The sequence below is a fragment of the Dendrobates tinctorius genome, unplaced genomic scaffold (assembly GCF_039654945.1).
Source record: "Dendrobates tinctorius isolate UK_male_01 unplaced genomic scaffold, ASM3965494v1 ptg000111l, whole genome shotgun sequence".
NCBI classification, from domain to species: domain Eukaryota; kingdom Metazoa; phylum Chordata; class Amphibia; order Anura; family Dendrobatidae; genus Dendrobates; species Dendrobates tinctorius.
Window position 1 is genome coordinate 43,283,434 of NW_027361779.1, and position 17,504 is coordinate 43,300,937.

The 17,504-nt window shown below is 44.4% G+C and overlaps 1 protein-coding gene across 6 annotated transcripts in view; it reads left to right on the forward strand.

The window, feature by feature from the left end:
• Positions 1-17,504, forward strand: part of LCA5 (lebercilin LCA5) — a 36,601-nt gene that overhangs the window by 11,599 nt on the left and 7,498 nt on the right. For all 6 annotated transcript variants that reach the window (XM_073589696.1, XM_073589694.1, XM_073589693.1 and 3 more), the window contains exons 2-4: positions 3,466-3,821; positions 5,688-6,217; positions 8,101-8,238. In XM_073589696.1, the coding sequence (XP_073445797.1) occupies positions 3,485-3,821; positions 5,688-6,217; positions 8,101-8,238 (1,005 nt within the window). In that variant the 5' untranslated portion in view covers positions 3,466-3,484. The remainder of the gene's footprint in view (positions 1-3,465; positions 3,822-5,687; positions 6,218-8,100; positions 8,239-17,504) is intronic.

Sequence of the window (17,504 nt, forward strand, 5' to 3'; positions counted from 1 at the left end):
CATGGATGTCCACAGAAGACAACAGTGGTGGATGATTGCAGAATTTTTTCCATGGTGAAGAAAATCCCCTTCCCACCCAAGTGAAGAACATTCTCAAGGAAGTGGGTGCTTCAGTATCTAAATCTAGCTTAAAGAGAAGATTTCATGAAAGCAAACACAGATGGTTCACTACTTGTGTTGTTGTTGTGACATGTGACCCCGGAGCCCAATCAGCGCCGGGGTAACTGTCTCCGCATTCAGACAAATCGAACATGAAGAGGAAGTCCGGGCTGCAGCTGATCCCTGACACGTCTTCGTCATGTTCAGTTCGACAGGAGGCGGAGATAGTGACGCCAGCACTGATTGGTTGTCGGGGTCATGTGTCACAACAAAGCACGAGAGCGCCGAAGAGAGCGAATGCCGACACCGCGGGAATGGCAACAGCACAGGAGGCAAGTATAAGCTTTATTATTTTATCGGAGCCAAGCGTGTGAAATGAGAGAAAGTTGTCTAAGTAGTGAACAACTTCTTTAAGACAAAACTTAAGGCTGAAAGACCCACAAACAAGAAACAAATGAAGTCAGCTACAGTAAAGGTCTGGCAAAGCATCACAAAGGAAGAAGCCCAGTGTTTGGTGACGTCCATGGCTTCCAGACGTCAGGCAGTCATTACCTACAAAGGATTCTCTACAACGTGTTAAAAATGATTATATTTATGATAAACTTAATTTGTCCAATTATTTTTGGGCTCCTGAAATGAGGCGGTTTATAGAATGGTTGAAATTCCTAAATGTTTCACAGGATATTTTTGTTTAACTCTTTAAATTAAACCTGAAAGTCTGCACTTCATTGCTTCTCAGTTGTTTCATTTTAAATCCAAAATAGTGGCATGCAGAGCTCAAATCCTGAAGATTCTGTCACTGTCTAAATATTTCTGGGCCTAACTGTATGTGCATGTATTAGGTCAGCCTGTCTCTAAACATGTATTACAATTACAGTAAATATGCTTAGATATATACTTTGCAGGCCTGTTTAAAATTAAAGAAGTTTATGGGGACTACATATGATGCTGAAGTAGGTTTCTTATTCAGCATTTTTATTTTCTGGTTTTTACGGATTTGACAGCAAGTAAAAAATCACAATAATAAAATACAATGAAGCCAGGAGTCCTGATGTGAATACACTTAGACCAGCTACAAAAATGATAAAACTGGCAGAAAAATGGACATCAAAGTGGACATGGAAGGACGTTATTAAAAGGGTTAACGGACTTTGGGTCACTGATCTCACACTGCCAACACACATCAGGTAACACCACATGAAATTCAGGTCCCTCCAGCCTGGCCCAAATGGGTTCTGGACATGAGAACTGGCATCAAAGTGGGCAAATAGTTATTCAAAACTAACTGTTGTTTTTAAGGGGTTAGATGACTTTGGGTCACTGATCTCACACCACCATTACATAGATAATGATGCCCGCATCAAATTCTGGTCACTCCAGCCTGGCCGAAACAGGTCCTCGGCATCAAAGCGGGCAAATAGCTAGTTTTCACAGATTTAAATAAGTAACTTTTTTAAGGGGTTAAATGACCTTGGGCCACTGGTCTTATATCACCAGCACAAAAGGAAGATTCACATCAAAATCCGCTTTCTTTCAGCACTGCTCACTGTGAGGATTCCCCAGCGGGCGTGTGACCGCTAGTTTGTGATTTGCACACATGCTGTCACAGCCAACGGCTTTGCACAATGCAAGTGAATTGAGCGAGGCCAGACACGTCTAGTCAGAATGTGGCCGAAAGTATGCAAATGGCATTCCTGCAGTCACATGCTCGCCACTCATGGCGCTGGCACTGGAGAATCCTCACAGTGAGCAGTGTGTGCAATTTAAGGATTCACAAGTCTGCAGTCATAGAGATACTGCAGACATTTAGCTTAATATGGGACAACCCATTTAACCCTTAGAACGAATAAGTAACTTATTAAAATCGGTACAAAATTGCAATTTGCCAACTCTGATGCCAGCTATTTGTTCAGTTACCATTCTGACCAACCTGAAAGAAAACTGGTTTTGATGTACAGCAGATCGTCCTGTTTTGTGCTGCTGTTATAAGACCAGTGGCCCAAGGTCAATTAAGGGTGTGTGCAGACGCTGCGGAATCCGCTGCAGATTAATCCGCACGGATTTTGCAAAAAACGCAGATAAACCGCAGGTCAAAAGACCTGCGGATTATCTGCGGTTTTGACTGCGGTTTGGTCCTGCGGATTCACCATCTCCACAATGGTGGAGATAGGAACCCGCTGCGGATTCTGCAGAAAGAATTGACATGTCACTTCTTTCTGCGGTTTCAAAACCGCAGCAAATCCGCGCGGATTTTTCCGCAACGTCTACACAGCGTTTTTGTTTTTTTTTTTACCATTCATTTGAATGGTACTGTACACCGCAGCTAAAACTGCTGCGTGTCCGCAGCGGCCAAAAACGCTGCGGAAACGCAGCAGAATCCGCAGCGTGTGCACATACCCTTACACTTTAAGAAACACCAGTTACGGTACTTCTTTAAATCTGTGAAGACTAGCTATTTGCCCATTTTATGCCAGCTCTGCTGCTCAGAACCCATTTAGGCCAGGCTGTAGAGGCTGGAGTAGCAGGAGCTTGATGCAGGTATGTAATGCTGGTGTGACATCAGTGGTCCAAAGTCATTTAACCCCTTAAAAACCCCAAACTCTTATTCAAATGTGTGAAAATTGGCTGTTTGCCCACTTTGATGCCAGTTCTTATGCTCAGAACACATTTGGACCAGGCTGCAGTAACCTGAATTTGATGTGGGCCCCCCTGATCTATGTGTCTGCAGTGTGAGATCAGTGGCCCAAAGCCATTTAACCCTTTTAATAACGCCCTTCCGTGTCCACTTCGATGCCCATTTTTGTAGTGTAGAGAAGCCTAAGGCTATGTGCCCACGTAGTTTTTTATAGGTTGTGCGGATTTTGTTGAAAAATCTGCAGGTAAATCCGAAGGACAAAAGTCCTGCGGATTAGCCTGCGGTTTTGCCCTGCGGTTTCACACCTCATAATGATAAGGTGTAAAACCGCACAAAGAATTGACATGCTGCGGATTGTAACCCGCGGAAAAATCCGCAGCATGTGCACTGCGTTTTTTTTTTCCATAGGAAATAAAGGAATCTGCAGCGTGTGCACATGCCCTTACACAGTCACTATAATTTACTACATGGTGGTGTAAATTATGGTAGAAATACATTCCAGTCCATGAATGCAGTACATTTTCTGATGCTGGCATATTGGCCAATGAAAGATGCAACAAATTCATTAAGAAGTGTAGACCTATTAAGCAATTTGGCGAATCTTATTCCAGTGTACTTCGGATCAAGACTGAAGTACAAAACTCCAGTTCTGATGAATTTTCCCCTAGGTGCTTTAGGCATGGTATATACCTACCTTTTAATGTATGTCCATTTTTATCTGTTACTGACAGAAATGCATAACTCATTGATATGAATAGCAGGAGCCCACACTCCCAGGAACATGAGACTGATGGACGAAGAGGAAGGAGTCCTTCATCCCGCCAGGATTCTACAAGCTCGCAAACTTACACTGCAAAGAAAAGCATGAAGGATGGCCAGGACATGGCTAGAACAGACCGAGGGAGGACAAGGGGCAACCGGGATAGAAGCCAGGATGATAAAAGTAGCGATTCTTATTACTCTGATGATTATGAGAACACAACATATGGGTCTGACCGATCACCAACACCAAGCTCCAAGACCTTGTCACCTCGTACCAAAAAGCCTGGCTATAAAGTCAGATCTGTCACACCATTACATAACAGAGGTAAGTTTTTTTGTTTGTTTGTTTTTTCTCTTTAGCAAAATGCTTTGACCTCCTTTTTAGCTAAAGGGTTTATTCCATCCTCTAGGACGGGGGTCAGCCATTAATTTTCCCAGTTGTTTACAGGAGAGACCATGACTATTATGGAATGTTTGAACTTAATTTTGCTCATTATTGTTTTATATATTGTTTTATACTAATTTGTATCACTTAAGATGTAGCAGAACTAAGTGTGCTGACTCTGTTTAGTGTTTTATGGTTCATTTTAACATGTATACATATCAATGGCAGCTAATCAAAACCATATAATTTACTGCTTTTTATAAAATGTATAAATTGTACTGCTCCTGTTATTCAGCCCTTCTAAATTAATCATCCGCTCACAACATATGATGTCCCCTTACACAGTATGCTGTCACCACACATCCCCCCCCCCCTCACAAACTATATTTGCACAAAGCCCCCCTACACAGTCTGATGTTCGCACACAGCCCCCTTGCAAAGTATTGTGTCCCCACAGTTTTTCCACAATGTACTAACAAATAAAACTACTCGCCTAACCCTGTTCCTTCGCTCAGCGCTGTGTACCTGGGTACAGCTGGTTATTGCATCTGCTACTCTCTCGGAACAAACAAGCTGGAGGGCACCACTAATAAAGATCTCCCATTACCTGCTAGAGTAATTCATGACCAAGAGAGAAGAAAAGTAGCATGCAAATCACGGGGATCGTCAAATAAATAATATCAAAGTCTTTATTAAAGTGACAACACAACAACACTGCAAGGTTAAAAACATTTAAAAATGCATAATGCAAAAAAAGAAAAAACACACACAATGACCCACAATAGGGCCGTGCCCTTGCCAGACCCCAAATGAGCCGTAATCCTTCCTGGCTACACCATGAACATATTATTTTGTGCAAGACATAATCAATCAAATGCAGCACATATATGAAATAAAAGTATGCCAACTAATACCATACAAGTGAAGCTGTACAGTTGAATATGTACTGCAAAAGAAACAAATAGAATAAAGTGGCCAGATAAAGCCAACTATCAAAAAGCACGGTGTAGCAATAACCTCTCCCAGGAGCCAGGATGAGCCTTTACAAAGCAATACAAATGGCCCGAATAAAGGGGCTAAAAAGTCTCCTACTACCTGGACCTGGGAAGAGTATCACCCACGTGGAGAAAATCCTGCCTAGGGTACAAATAATGCTGTGAGTGAAAGGAGTGGAGGAGGCAAGGGCACAGGTATGCTACATCAGGTTCAGTGATGGAGGCGCAAGCTGACAGCTCTTTATTCCATCACTGATTTGATTGGTATATCTGCATCTCAAGGATGCAAACACCTGTGTAAGTGAGACGCCCAGGTCTGCTCTAGAGTAATGACTTTTTGCTAGAATGAACATTAATTCATGATCAGTGGTAATCTCGCCTTTTGGGACCGTCACAGATCTTGTGACGGGATGAATGAGACACTGGCTAGAGTATTGTCCGTTATCTTTGGCTGTAAGTAGGTCGTTAGTAATTTTGGTCAGGGCAGTCTCAGTGGAATGATTGGGATGCATATAGTCATAATAGAGAGAGATGGGCTTTGCGTTTCGACACATACAATGCATACTGGGAAGTGAATGAAAAACTCCAATACCTGTAGTGCTGGATGAAGAAGAATCACCCACTCAAAAAGAGTAGAAGGCACGTTGCAGAGCATTAGAATTGGGACTGTCCATGGACATATTTGACTGGTATTAGGGAAGCTGTAAATCATGTGCTATGTCAATACAATGTCTATCCTTTTGGCACCTCTATACGTCATTCATATAGAGAGTGTGTCTATGAAATTACCATTGTAGTTTTGTAATTTCAGGTTTAAAAAAAGTAAATAGCAAATTTTCATCAAGTAAAAAGACACCACGATGGGGATTTCGTTCCCAGAGCCTAAACAAAGAGTCTCTACCAAAGGACATAGATGTGGTCACCAAGAGAGTTCTTTCAGCTCGGCTTTTGAAAATAAATGAACTAAGAAATGAAGTAACAGAACTTCAGATTAAACTAGAAGAGTGCCAGAAAGAAAACAAGGCCCTAAAGAGGCTGCAGTTCAGACAGGAAAAGGCCTTAAATAAGTTTGAGGATACAGAAAATGAGGTCTCCCAGCTTATATCCCGGCATAATAATGAAATCCGGATACTAAGAGAACGACTGCGCAAATCTCAGGAAAGGGAGAGGAATACGGAAAAGAGACTGAAGGAAACAGAAGAAGAGCTGTATAGGGCAAATGTTGCATTAAAAAAGTTAAAGCTGCTTTCTGAAAATAAACACCTAGCTGAACGCGAGGAGCTGACAAAGAAAGTGGATCTCCTTGAAAGCAGGCTGGATGATCGAGAAAGAAGAGTTAAGGTATTGTTCATAACCACACGTCGTCATGTACAACCTGACCCACATGAACCGTGCTGGGTGGGCAGGCTTTACAGATAGGGAGAGAAGGTCTGCATTGAGCTGACTGCTGGTGAATGGGGGGTGGGCAAAGAAACCGTTTTCTCCGAGGAGACTTTTAAAACAGTTGGGCCAAGTCATCAAATAATGGGTTACCTACACATTACTGCCCTTAATGTATATTACTGTTGCTTAAAGATTTTGTCCGGTCTTAAACTACAAGTCTGTAGTCATTCTATGAGACGGCTGGCTTGTGAATCCTCTCAGCATGGTGAACCTGTGTCCACAAGTATGTGAATTGACTACAAGTGGTCACGTGCCGACTAGATTGGCACGCCCTCGCTCAATGCAAGTGTATTGAGCGAGGCTGGGTATGGTCTATTTGGAATCGCGCACTTGCAGTCACATGGCCGCCCGCTCCTTGCAGCGGAGAATACAATGCACAGTGTGCACGATGTGAGGATTTACATGTCTGCAGTCACATTGTGACTCCACACTTGTAGCTTAAAGACAACCTGTCAGCAGGAATTTGTTGAACACAGACATGGCCATACCGGCGCTGTGATACTGAGTTAAACGATGCCTGTGATAAAGAAAATCATTTTGCGGTTCTTTTGTAATCATTGACGTTTTCTTATAATGATATATTCGTGCACGGGCGGGACTGTAGACAGGGTCTTACCTTGGTGCTCTGGCCCCTCTGTTTTTGAATTACTGGTTACTGATCCGTCGGTGACCTGCCTCCTATTTTAAATATTGAGCTGTTGCATAGGTTACATTTCCAATGGAATGGCGCCATCAGCAGCGCATGCATATCCACATTGATGATTTGTGAAAGCCCATTTTATTGAAGACCTGATGTAGGCGCCAGTGAGATATTTAAAATAGGAAGCAGGTCACTGATGGATCAGTAACCTGTCATTCAAATACAGGAAACAGACAGAGGGGGCAGAGCACCAAGATCAGACCCTGCCAGATGCACGAATATATCATTGTAAGAAAACGCCAAACAATGATTACACAAAAGCCACAAAACCGATTTCTTCTACACAAGTATCGTTTTAATCCGTTTCACAGCAATATGGCCATATCTATACTTAGCTAAATCCTGATGACCGGTTCTCTTTAAGATCAGACAACCCCTTTAATAGATCCACTACTGTGCAGCACTGGCCAGTCATTTTTCCAGATCTTGGCCGTCACACGCTCCAATCACATACTGGCTTTTCTGGAGTCTCACACTGCTGTAAGATAGTACTGCTATGTAATATAGAATAATGACCAGCCTTTCATCCATTGCTACCATGTTGCATAACTGATACAAATACAAGCAAGCGACAAAAATTCTACTTGCTGCAATTTTTCTTCTGTTTAAGCAAATAACAGAAGTCAGACGGGCCCTATAATATTTAATGGGGGTCCTCCTGCTTCTGTTTATATTGGCTATGCAATGTATACATAATGAAAATGAATCCCGCTTATCTGTCCCATTCAGACATTAAGGGCAGAGACACACTGGCGTATTTCTCCTGCGATAATCGCATCGCACTGAACGGAATGGCCGGCACCTCTCTGACCTGAGCATGACAGCATGATGGGTTACTATGCAGCTGTTAAGCTCAGGTCAGGAGAGCAGACAGCCAGTGCGAGTTTTATGATGCGATTCTCGGACGAAAAATACGGCAGTGTGACTCTCCCCTAAGTCTGCCTCTTCAGTCTTGAGGATGTGTGCTAATCGCTGCGTGCCTGTAGAAGAGTTGGGTGAGAAATGTTAAACTGTTCCTGTGCTTTCTGAAACCTCAGCAATAGTGCTGATATTACTATTAACAGATTCCTGTGTGTTACAGGAGCTGGAGAAGAACATTGATCTGACACAAAGCAGTTTCCAGAGGCAGCTGATAGCTGAGAAAAAGAAAGTCCATGATGTTCAGGAGGACAACAAAGGGTTACGAGAGGAGCTTCAACGATTGACTCAGAAATTAAGAGTATGTGTCCTTTTATTAATGCCTATAATGTAGAATAGGTTTGAAGTCTGTCTACTATGAATCTGGTACACTGTAAATAAGGAATCTACCTAATTCTGCTAGAGTTAAGGCCCCCATGTGCATTAGACTAACCTTGGGTGAACCTGTCGTTAGGGGCAGTAACCCTGATTCCTGCAGTTTATCACCTACTGGGGTGCTTGCTGAGTTTTTGATAAAATTAATGTTTCTAGCAGTTCTTTGAATGCTGACTTCTGTATAACCCTGCCCACACCATGGACTGACAGCCTTCTGTGTACAAAGTGTATATGCAGAAAGCTGCCAATTAGTGGGGCCGGGGGATATACAGAGCTCATGAATATTGTGGACTACCTGGCAACAGGTTTACTAGTCTTTTAATAATCTGTTGCTTAAAATTGTGATTTTTATTTATTTATTTTTTATTAAAACTGTAACAAGCAGCCCAGTGAAACATCACTGGAATCAGGGTCTCTATATAATCTGAGAGCAGTATGAAGTTGCAAAAAGCAGGTTATAGTCGTCAATGATCTTAACCCCTTATCGACATCTGGCGTATATTTACGCCGATGTCGGTATCCCTCCTTTTGATATGGGCTCTGGCGGTGAGCCCACATCTTTTGAACAGCTGACATGTGCCTGCAATAGCCGCGGGTGGAATCGCGATCCATTCGCTGCTATTAACTAGTTAAATGCCGCTGTCGAACGCTGACAGCGGCATTTAAATGGCGCCTCCAGCTATCGGGCCAGAAATACGCACATTGGTGACCCGTGTCATGTGATCGCGGGTCACCGGTGTATCGGCATGACAACCCGAGTTCTCCTGGAGATCTCTATGGTTGTCAGTACCAGATTGCTTAGATCGCCATCCAGTGGTCGGCGCTCATAGCTGTTAGGAATCTGTGTCCTTCCATACTTATGCAGAGATCCAGATCCTCACATTTGTCTCCAGAGGCTAAGTCCTTTCAGCCAGCTTCTGAGCATGCTTCTGGAATGAGCTCCCATTGGAGTTCAGGAGTCAGGTGCTCAGGTCCTGCTCCTGATTCCATTGGTTCAGCTCGGGGCTCTGGAGATTTCCGGAAGGTCCCACTCACTATAAAAAGTGTGCATGGCTGTTCCGCCATGCGCTAGTATTTCTCATACTTGCTGCTGTGTGTTTGGTATGGATGCTTGGACTGGTGGATGACTTATTATGAAACCCCTTCCCTCGGATATTATGATTGTGTGAGTGATTGGGCAGCCGCCAGTAGCAGCACTAGCGCGCTCCAGCTATACCTTTTCAGCAGCTAAGGGTCTTGCATTGCGCCAGCGTCCTTGCAGCGCCTTGCTTGCGGCTCTGTTCACGCCGAGCTGCGGTTGCAGCCTTCCGGGTGTTCGCAGTTGCGACACCTCGTACCTTATTTTTTACGGTAGGTCTAGAGGAGATAGTCCTGGTGTTTAAGGCTATTTCTGTGACCTTTAATACCGTGTCCACATCGCTGAAGTCTGTGACTCTATACAGACTCAGCGGTATTTATGTTTTTGTTGTCAGCTCTGTGCATATAACAGAGTCTGCTTTAGTGCACTGAGTGCATCTAAAACCCTGTGCACATTACCGCCTGAGTGCCCTGCCTCTTTTAGCAGCGGTTACCCCATCTACCGCACGGTGGACCCCGAGCGGTGAACGCACTTTATTTTAATTTTATTTGGTGCGTTCCACCGCTCATAACATAATACTAGCGCCAGGGTCTGGCTAGAGATGGCAGATCAGCAGCAGCTGTTACAGCTTGTGCGTCATCTCGTGGCTCGTCTTGCTACTCTTGAGAGGTCTCTCGCAGCTGCGCAGGCTACAGATGCTGCCATCCAGGCACTCACAGATGCAGTAGGACATATGTCCATGTCCGCCCTTGCACCGACAGTTACCCGCCTCCGTTGCCCGATAAATATGCTGGGGATGGCGCCTCCTGTAGGGGTTTTATCAGCCAGTGCTCGATACACCTGGAGCTGCTGGCTGCGCAATTCCCTACGGAGCGGGCCAAGGTGGCTTTTGTTATCTCCCTACTATCGGGCAAGGCTTTGGAATGGGCTACGCCTCTGTGGGAGCATGGTGACCCCGAGATTCGGTCCGCGGCTAACTTGCTAACTGCCATCAGGCAAGTTTTTCTCGGCCCTCGGGTCACGCATGATACGTCCCTGCAGTTACTCGCCCTTACTCAGGGATCACTCTCGGTTAGCCAGTATGCCGTCCGTTTTCGGACACTGGCGTCCAAGTTGGAATGGTCCGACAAGGCCCTAATCCCCATTTTTTGGCGAGGTCTAGCGGAGCATGTGAAGGACGCTCTCTCTACTTGAGAGATTCCCACTAGCTTGGAAGAGCTAATCTCAGTCTCCTCACGTATTGATCTCTGTTTTTCGGAGCGCGGTATGGAGCGAGCTCACTCCAAGCGCAAATCCGTTTCGGCTCCCAAATTTTTTGTACCCCTTGAGCTAGACGAGCCGGAGGATCTACCTCCTGAGCCCATGGAGGTGTCTCGCACCAACTTTAATACAGACTCTGACCAGGAATCCATCGGTTGTCACCATGTCTGTGTGGTTTCTCCGGAAGCCAGCTCCCCGCAAAGGTCGGAGTCTGAACCGGCTATCGAGACCTTTGTCCCTCCTCATCTCAGGGCTCAGGTGCTCGCCTGGGCGCATGCGCCTAATACGCACCACCATCGGGGCTATATGCAGGTCTCAAAACTGTTGGCTGATGCGTATTGGTGGCCCCATAGAGCTCGGGACATAAAAAAATTTATTCGGGCTTGCACCTTATGTGCTCAGCCTAACCCTCCTAGACAGAGGGTGGCGACATCTGCTGACACGCGGCAGCGTGCCTCTGTCACTCCCGCTCCTACTATCTCCCAAGTGTCCCTCTTGAAACCAGGTGACCTCGGTTCCTCTGATGCCTTCCAGGTGTCTCGGGTTACTGTAACCCTTACCTGGACACCAAGCTCGCCCTCGGACGAGTTTGAGCCCTATGCCACCGTAGGGCACAGGGTATTTGCCCGGAGGGCTCGGGGAGGAGGGGGCCTTAGGAGGGGGGGTAATGTTAGGAATCGGTGTCCTTCCATACTTATGCAGAGATCCAGATCCTCACATTTGTCTCCAGAGGCTAAGTCCTTTCAGCCAGCTTCTGAGCATGCTTCTGGAATGAGCTCCCATTGGAGTTCAGGAGTCAGGTGCTCAGGTCCTGCTCCTGATTCCATTGGTTCAGCTCAGGGCTCTGGAGATTTCTGGAAGGTCCCACTCACTATAAAAAGTGCGCATGGCTGTTCCGCCATGCGCTAGTATTTCTCATACTTGCTGCTGTGTGTTTGGTATGGATGCTTGGACTGGTGGATAACTTATTATGAAACCCCTTCCCTCGGATATTACGATTGTGTGAGTGATTGGGCAGCCGCCAGTAGCAGCACTAGCGCGCTCCAGCTATACCTTTTCAGCAGCTAAGGGTCTTGCATTGCACCAGCGTCCTTGCAGCGCCTTGCTTGCGGCTCTGTTCACGCCGCGCTGCGGTTGCAGCCTTCCGGGTGTTCGCAGTTGCGACACTTCGTACCTTATTTTTTACGGTAGGTCTAGAGGGGATAGTCCTGGTGTTTAAGGCTATTTCTGTGACCTTTAATACCGTGTCCACATCGCTGAAGTCTGTGACTCTATACAGACTCAGCGGTATTTATGTTTTTGTTGGCAGCTCTCTGCATATAACAGAGTCTGCTTTAGTGCACTGAGTGCAGCTAAAACTCTGTGCACATTACCGCCTGAGTGCCCTGCCTCTTTTAGCAGCGGTTACCCCATCTACTGCACGGTGGATCCCGAGCGGTGAACGCACTTTATTTTAATTTTATTTAGTACGTTCCACCGCTCATAACAATAGCAAGTCAGTAATTCAGCTACATAGAGGCGATCTGCTCATCGCCTGTATGTAGCTGAGCCAATCGAGTTGTGTCAGCGTCTGGTCTCCTATGAAGACTATTGAAACATGACAAAAGTAAAAAAAAAAAAAATGTGTAAAAAATTAAAAGTTCATATCACGCCCCATTCAAAATAAAACTTTAAAATAAAATCAAACATACACATATTTGGTGTCGCCGCGTTCAGAATCGCCTGATCTATCAAAAAAAACTAACCTGATCGTAAACGGCATAGTGAGAAAAAAGTCAAAAGGCCAGAATTACATTTTTTGGTCACTCTGACGTTGCATTAAAATGCAATAACTGGTGAACGAAAGATCATATCTGGACCAAAATGTTATCATTAAAAACGTCAGCACGGCACCCAAAAAAATCAGTCCTCACCAAACCCGAGATCACAAAAAATGGAGACTCTACGGGTATCGGAAAATGGTGCAATTTTGCAATTTTTTTTCTTCCTTTTTTTTGCCAAAGTTTGGAATTTTTTTTCACCACTTAGATAAAAAAAAAAAGAACCTAGACATATTTGGTGTCTATGAACTCCTAATGACCTGGAGAATCATAATGACAGGTCAGTTTTAGCATTTAGTGAACCTAGCCAAAAACCCATACAAAAAAAACAAGTGTGGGATTACACTTTTTGCAATTTCACCGCACTTGAAATTTTTTCTTGTTTTCTAGTACACGACATGGTAAAATCAATGGTATCGTTCAAAAGTACAACTCGTTCCGCAAAAATAAGCCCTCACATGGCCATATTGACGGAAAATTAAAAAAGTTATGGCTCTGGGAAGGAGGGGAACGAAGAACGCAAAACCGAAAAAAGCTTCATGGGTTAAAGGGAATTTGTCAGCAGTTTTGGCAGATATAAGATGCGGCTATCACCTTTCAGGGCTTATACACAGCATTCTATAATGCTGTATATAAGCCCCCAACCCGACCTGGAAGGACTGAAAAATAAGTTTTATTATACTTACCTGCGGGTTGAGGGCAGAGCAAAGTACTGCAGTGCGCAGGTGCTGTAAAAGGTCAAAGAGCCCCGGCACATGTGCACTGCAGTACTTTGCTCTGCCCTCAACAGGACAGAGCAAAGTATGCCTACACAGGAGTGTGATGCCAGGGAGCCTGTGTGGATGATGCAGGGTCGCGTCATCCACAAGAAGGAGGCGATCATAAGTAGATGGGAGGCACTGGATCAAGACAATCGACACCCATTAGACCGGACCTCCCCGCAGGTAAGTATAATAAACTTATTTTCAGTTCTTCCAGGTCGGGTTGGGGGCTTATATACAGCATTATAGAATGCTGTGTATAAGCCCTGAAAGGTGATGGTCACACATCTTACATTGGCAAAAGCTACTGACAGGTTCCCTTTAAAGGAAATGTATGTATACTTCACACTAGACCTTGGAAATCAAGGTCCCAGAGTCTGGAGGAAGGGTGAGAAACAGACAATCCAAGCTACTTAAGGTCTAGTGTGAAGTTTCCATAATAAGTGATGGTTTGGGCAGCCATGTCATCTGCTGGTATAGGTCAACTGTGTTTTATCAAGACCAAAGTCAGCGCAGCCGTCTACCAGGAAATTTTACAGCACTTCATGCTTCCCTCTGCCGACAAGCTTCTTGGAGATGGAAATTCATTCTCCAGTAGGAATGGCACCTGTCCACACTACCAAAAGTACCAATACCTGGTTTAAAAACAACAGTATCACTATGCTTGATTGGCCAGCAAACTCGCCTGACCTTAAAGGGAATCTGTCACCCCTTTATTCGAATATGAGCTGCCGGCATCGCCATCAGGGGCTTATCTACAGCATTCTGTAATTCTGTAGATAAGCCCCCGATGTAACATAAAAGTGAAGAAAAAGGAGTTAGATTATACTCACCAGGGGGGCGGTCCGGTCTTGGTCCGATGGGTGTCGCGGTCCGGCGCCTCCCATCTTCATACGATGCCGTCCACTTCTTTCCTTCCTGTCGTGGCTCCTGCGCAGGTGCACTGCTCTGCCCTGTTGAGGGCAGAGCAGAGTCCTGCAGTGCGCAGGCTCCAGGAGAGGTTCGGCGCCTGTGCACTGCAGTATTCTGCTCTGCCCTCAACAGGGCAGAGCAGTGCGCCTGCGCTGGAGCCACGACAGGAAGGAAAGAAGAGGACGGCATCGTATGAAGATGGGAGGCGCCGGACCGCAACACCCATCGGACCAAGACCGGACTGCCCCCCGGTGAGTATAATCTAACTCCTTTTTCTTCTCTTTCAGGTTACATCGGGAGCTTATCTACAGCATTACAGAATGCTATAGATAAGCCCCTGATGTCGATGCCGGCAGCTCATATTCGAAAAAAGGGGTCACAGATTCCCTTTAACCCAATAGAGAATCTATGAGGTATTGTCAAGAGGAAAATGAGAGACTCCAGACCCAACAATGCAGACGAGCTGAAGGCTGCTCTCAAAGCAACCTGGGCTTCCATAACACCTCAGCAGTTCCACAGGCTGATCGCCCCCATGCCACGCCACATTGATGCAGTAATTGATGCAAAATGAGCCCCGACCAAGTATTGAGTGCATTTACTGAACATACATTTCCGTAGGCCAACATTTCGGATTTTAAAATTAATTTTTTAAGCTGGTGTTTTAAAGTATTCTAATTTCCTGAGATAATGACTTTTGGGTTTTCATTGGCTGTAAGCCATAATCATCAACATTAACAGAAATAAACACTTGAAATACATAATCCTGTTTGTAATGACTCTATATAATATGAGTTTCACTTTTTGTATTGAAGAACTGAAATAAATTAACTTTTTGATATTCTAATTTTCTGAGATCCACGTGTGTGTGTGTGTATATATTATATAATCTCCCAGTGTTTCTAATCTTGTGGAGGAGTTTTCCTGAGATGTTGAACTTTGTTAGCGGTAATCTTGGTTTTGCACTTTTTTTTTCTATTTTATTGAAAATGTTGAAACGTGCAATTTTCATACTTTGAATGCTTATATCCTTAAACCAGATAGTCATGCCACACAAAATAGTTAAGAAATAACATCTCCTATGTATCTATTTTTATAATCCGGAAAGAAAGGTTGCAAGAAAAAGAATCAATATGCACATAAATATGAGACTGTAATGAATAATACAATAGATATCCGCATACGTCTGAATTCTGATACCCAAAGGACTAATCTGTAAATTAGATATAATCAAGCACAAAGAAATCAATAAAAAGTCAGTATGACAGTAAGTGATTTATAAAATTGAATATCAAAATCTAAGTATAAAAAGTTGTAGGGACACGCACAAACAAAATAAGAGCACAAATCACAGCAGGGTAATAAAATTCACATGAGCCATGGTGCATGGTAATAGCAAAAATGCATACACAGTATAAAACCAAGATCATGTATATAGCTAAACACAATGTAAAGAAAACGAAAAACAGCACATGCAGTTTGCATTCCTGGGTGCAGTGCCTCCAAGGCAATGCAAAAAATTGTATATACAGACAAAAAACAAAGGCAGCACACCAGATCAGGGTGAAAAATGTGGCTATTTAATTGCCCAAAATGGGGATGTTTCAGCTCAGGATTATGAGAGGGGCTTTTTTTCTGGGCAATTAAAGGTAATCTGTCACCTAATTTTTCGTATATAAGATGCGGCCCCCAATGTAACCTGAAAGAGAAGAAAAACAAAGTTATATTATCCTCACCCAGGGGGGTCAGGGTCCAATGGGTGCTGCGGTCCAGTCCGGCACCTTCCATCTTCTAGCGATGACGTCCTCTTCTTTGCTTTCCGTCGCGACTCCGGCGCAGGCACACTGCTCTGCCCTGTTGAGGGAAGAGCAGAGTACTGCAGTGCTCAGGCGCCGGGAAAGGTCAGAGAGGTCCGGCGCCTGTGCAGTGCAGTACTCTGTCCTCAACAGGGCAGAGCAGTGCGCCTGTGCCGGAGCTGCGACGGGAAGCAAAGAAGAGGACGTCATCGTTAGAAGATGGGAGGCACCACACCGCGACACCCATCGGACCCAGACCGCCCCTGGGTGAGTATACTATAACTCATTTTTTTATCTTTCAGGTCACATTGGGGGTTTATCTACAGCATTACAGAATGCTGTAGATAGGCCTCTGATGGCGGTGGCCGCATATTATATACGAAAAATTAGGTGACAGATTCCCTTTAAATAGCCACATTTTTTCACCCGAACTGGTGTGCTGCCTTCGTTTTTTGTCTGTAAAGTCAATGTAGATATGATCAAGGAATATAGCTGACTCTGCAGGTGAGGTATGAGTGGATAAAATTACAGGTAAGCATCGCCCTGTACTCTTCAGAATTCTTCTGGCTGCTCGTGTCTTCAGTCACATCATCAATAAACACTTGTGACCTGGTGAGATTGGAAGAGATGTATGCCCATGCCATCACACTGCCTCCACCATGTTTTACAGAGGATGTGGTGTGCTCTGGGTCATGAGCCGTTCCAAACCTCCTCCATACTTCTTACCATCATTCTGGTGCAGGTTGATCTTAGTTTCCATAACTGGGCTGGCTTCTTTAGATTTCTTTTGGCCAAATCTAATCTGAACTTTCTATTTTTAAGGCTGATTAATGGTTTGCACCTTTCGGTGAACTCTCTGTATTTGTTCTCATGAAGTGTTCTCTTTATGGTAGATTTAGATACTGAAATGCCTACCTCCTGGAGAGTGTTCTTCACTTGGGTGGACGTTATGAAGGGGTTTTTCTTCACAAATGGAAAAGATTTTACATTGTACATTGTGGAGGATTGTACAATCTTCCACAACTGTTGTCTTCTATGGATGTCCAGGCATTTTTGAGATCCGAAGCTCACCAGTGCTCTCTTTTTATTTTTTCCAGAATTTACAAAACTGTAGATTTATCCGCCACTAACATTTCTGCTATCTCTCTGATGTATTTCTTTTATTTTCAGCCTAATGATGGTTGTTTCACTTCCATTCCCAGCTGCTTTGACCACAATTTGTGGGTCCAGACCAACAGCTTCCAAATGCAAATGCCACAACTGGTATTAAATCCAGACCTTTTACCTGCTTAATCGATGATGGATTAACAATGGAAAAGCTCATGCAGCCCATTAAAGTGCTTTTGAGTTGATTATGCTAATGAATCTCTGATCTGAATTTGATCAGAGTGTCCACTTCGTGTGATCCGACTCTCTCAGATGAGAGAATTGTGGAGAATAGCATGTTGTAAGGAGAAGATGGAGAAGAAAATTTCTCCATCTACTTTATTGTGTGAGTCTGTGTTTTCCAAGTACCCACAGACTTGAATGAGTGAGTGACCTCCGATTTCGGAGAGAAATTGCATCAT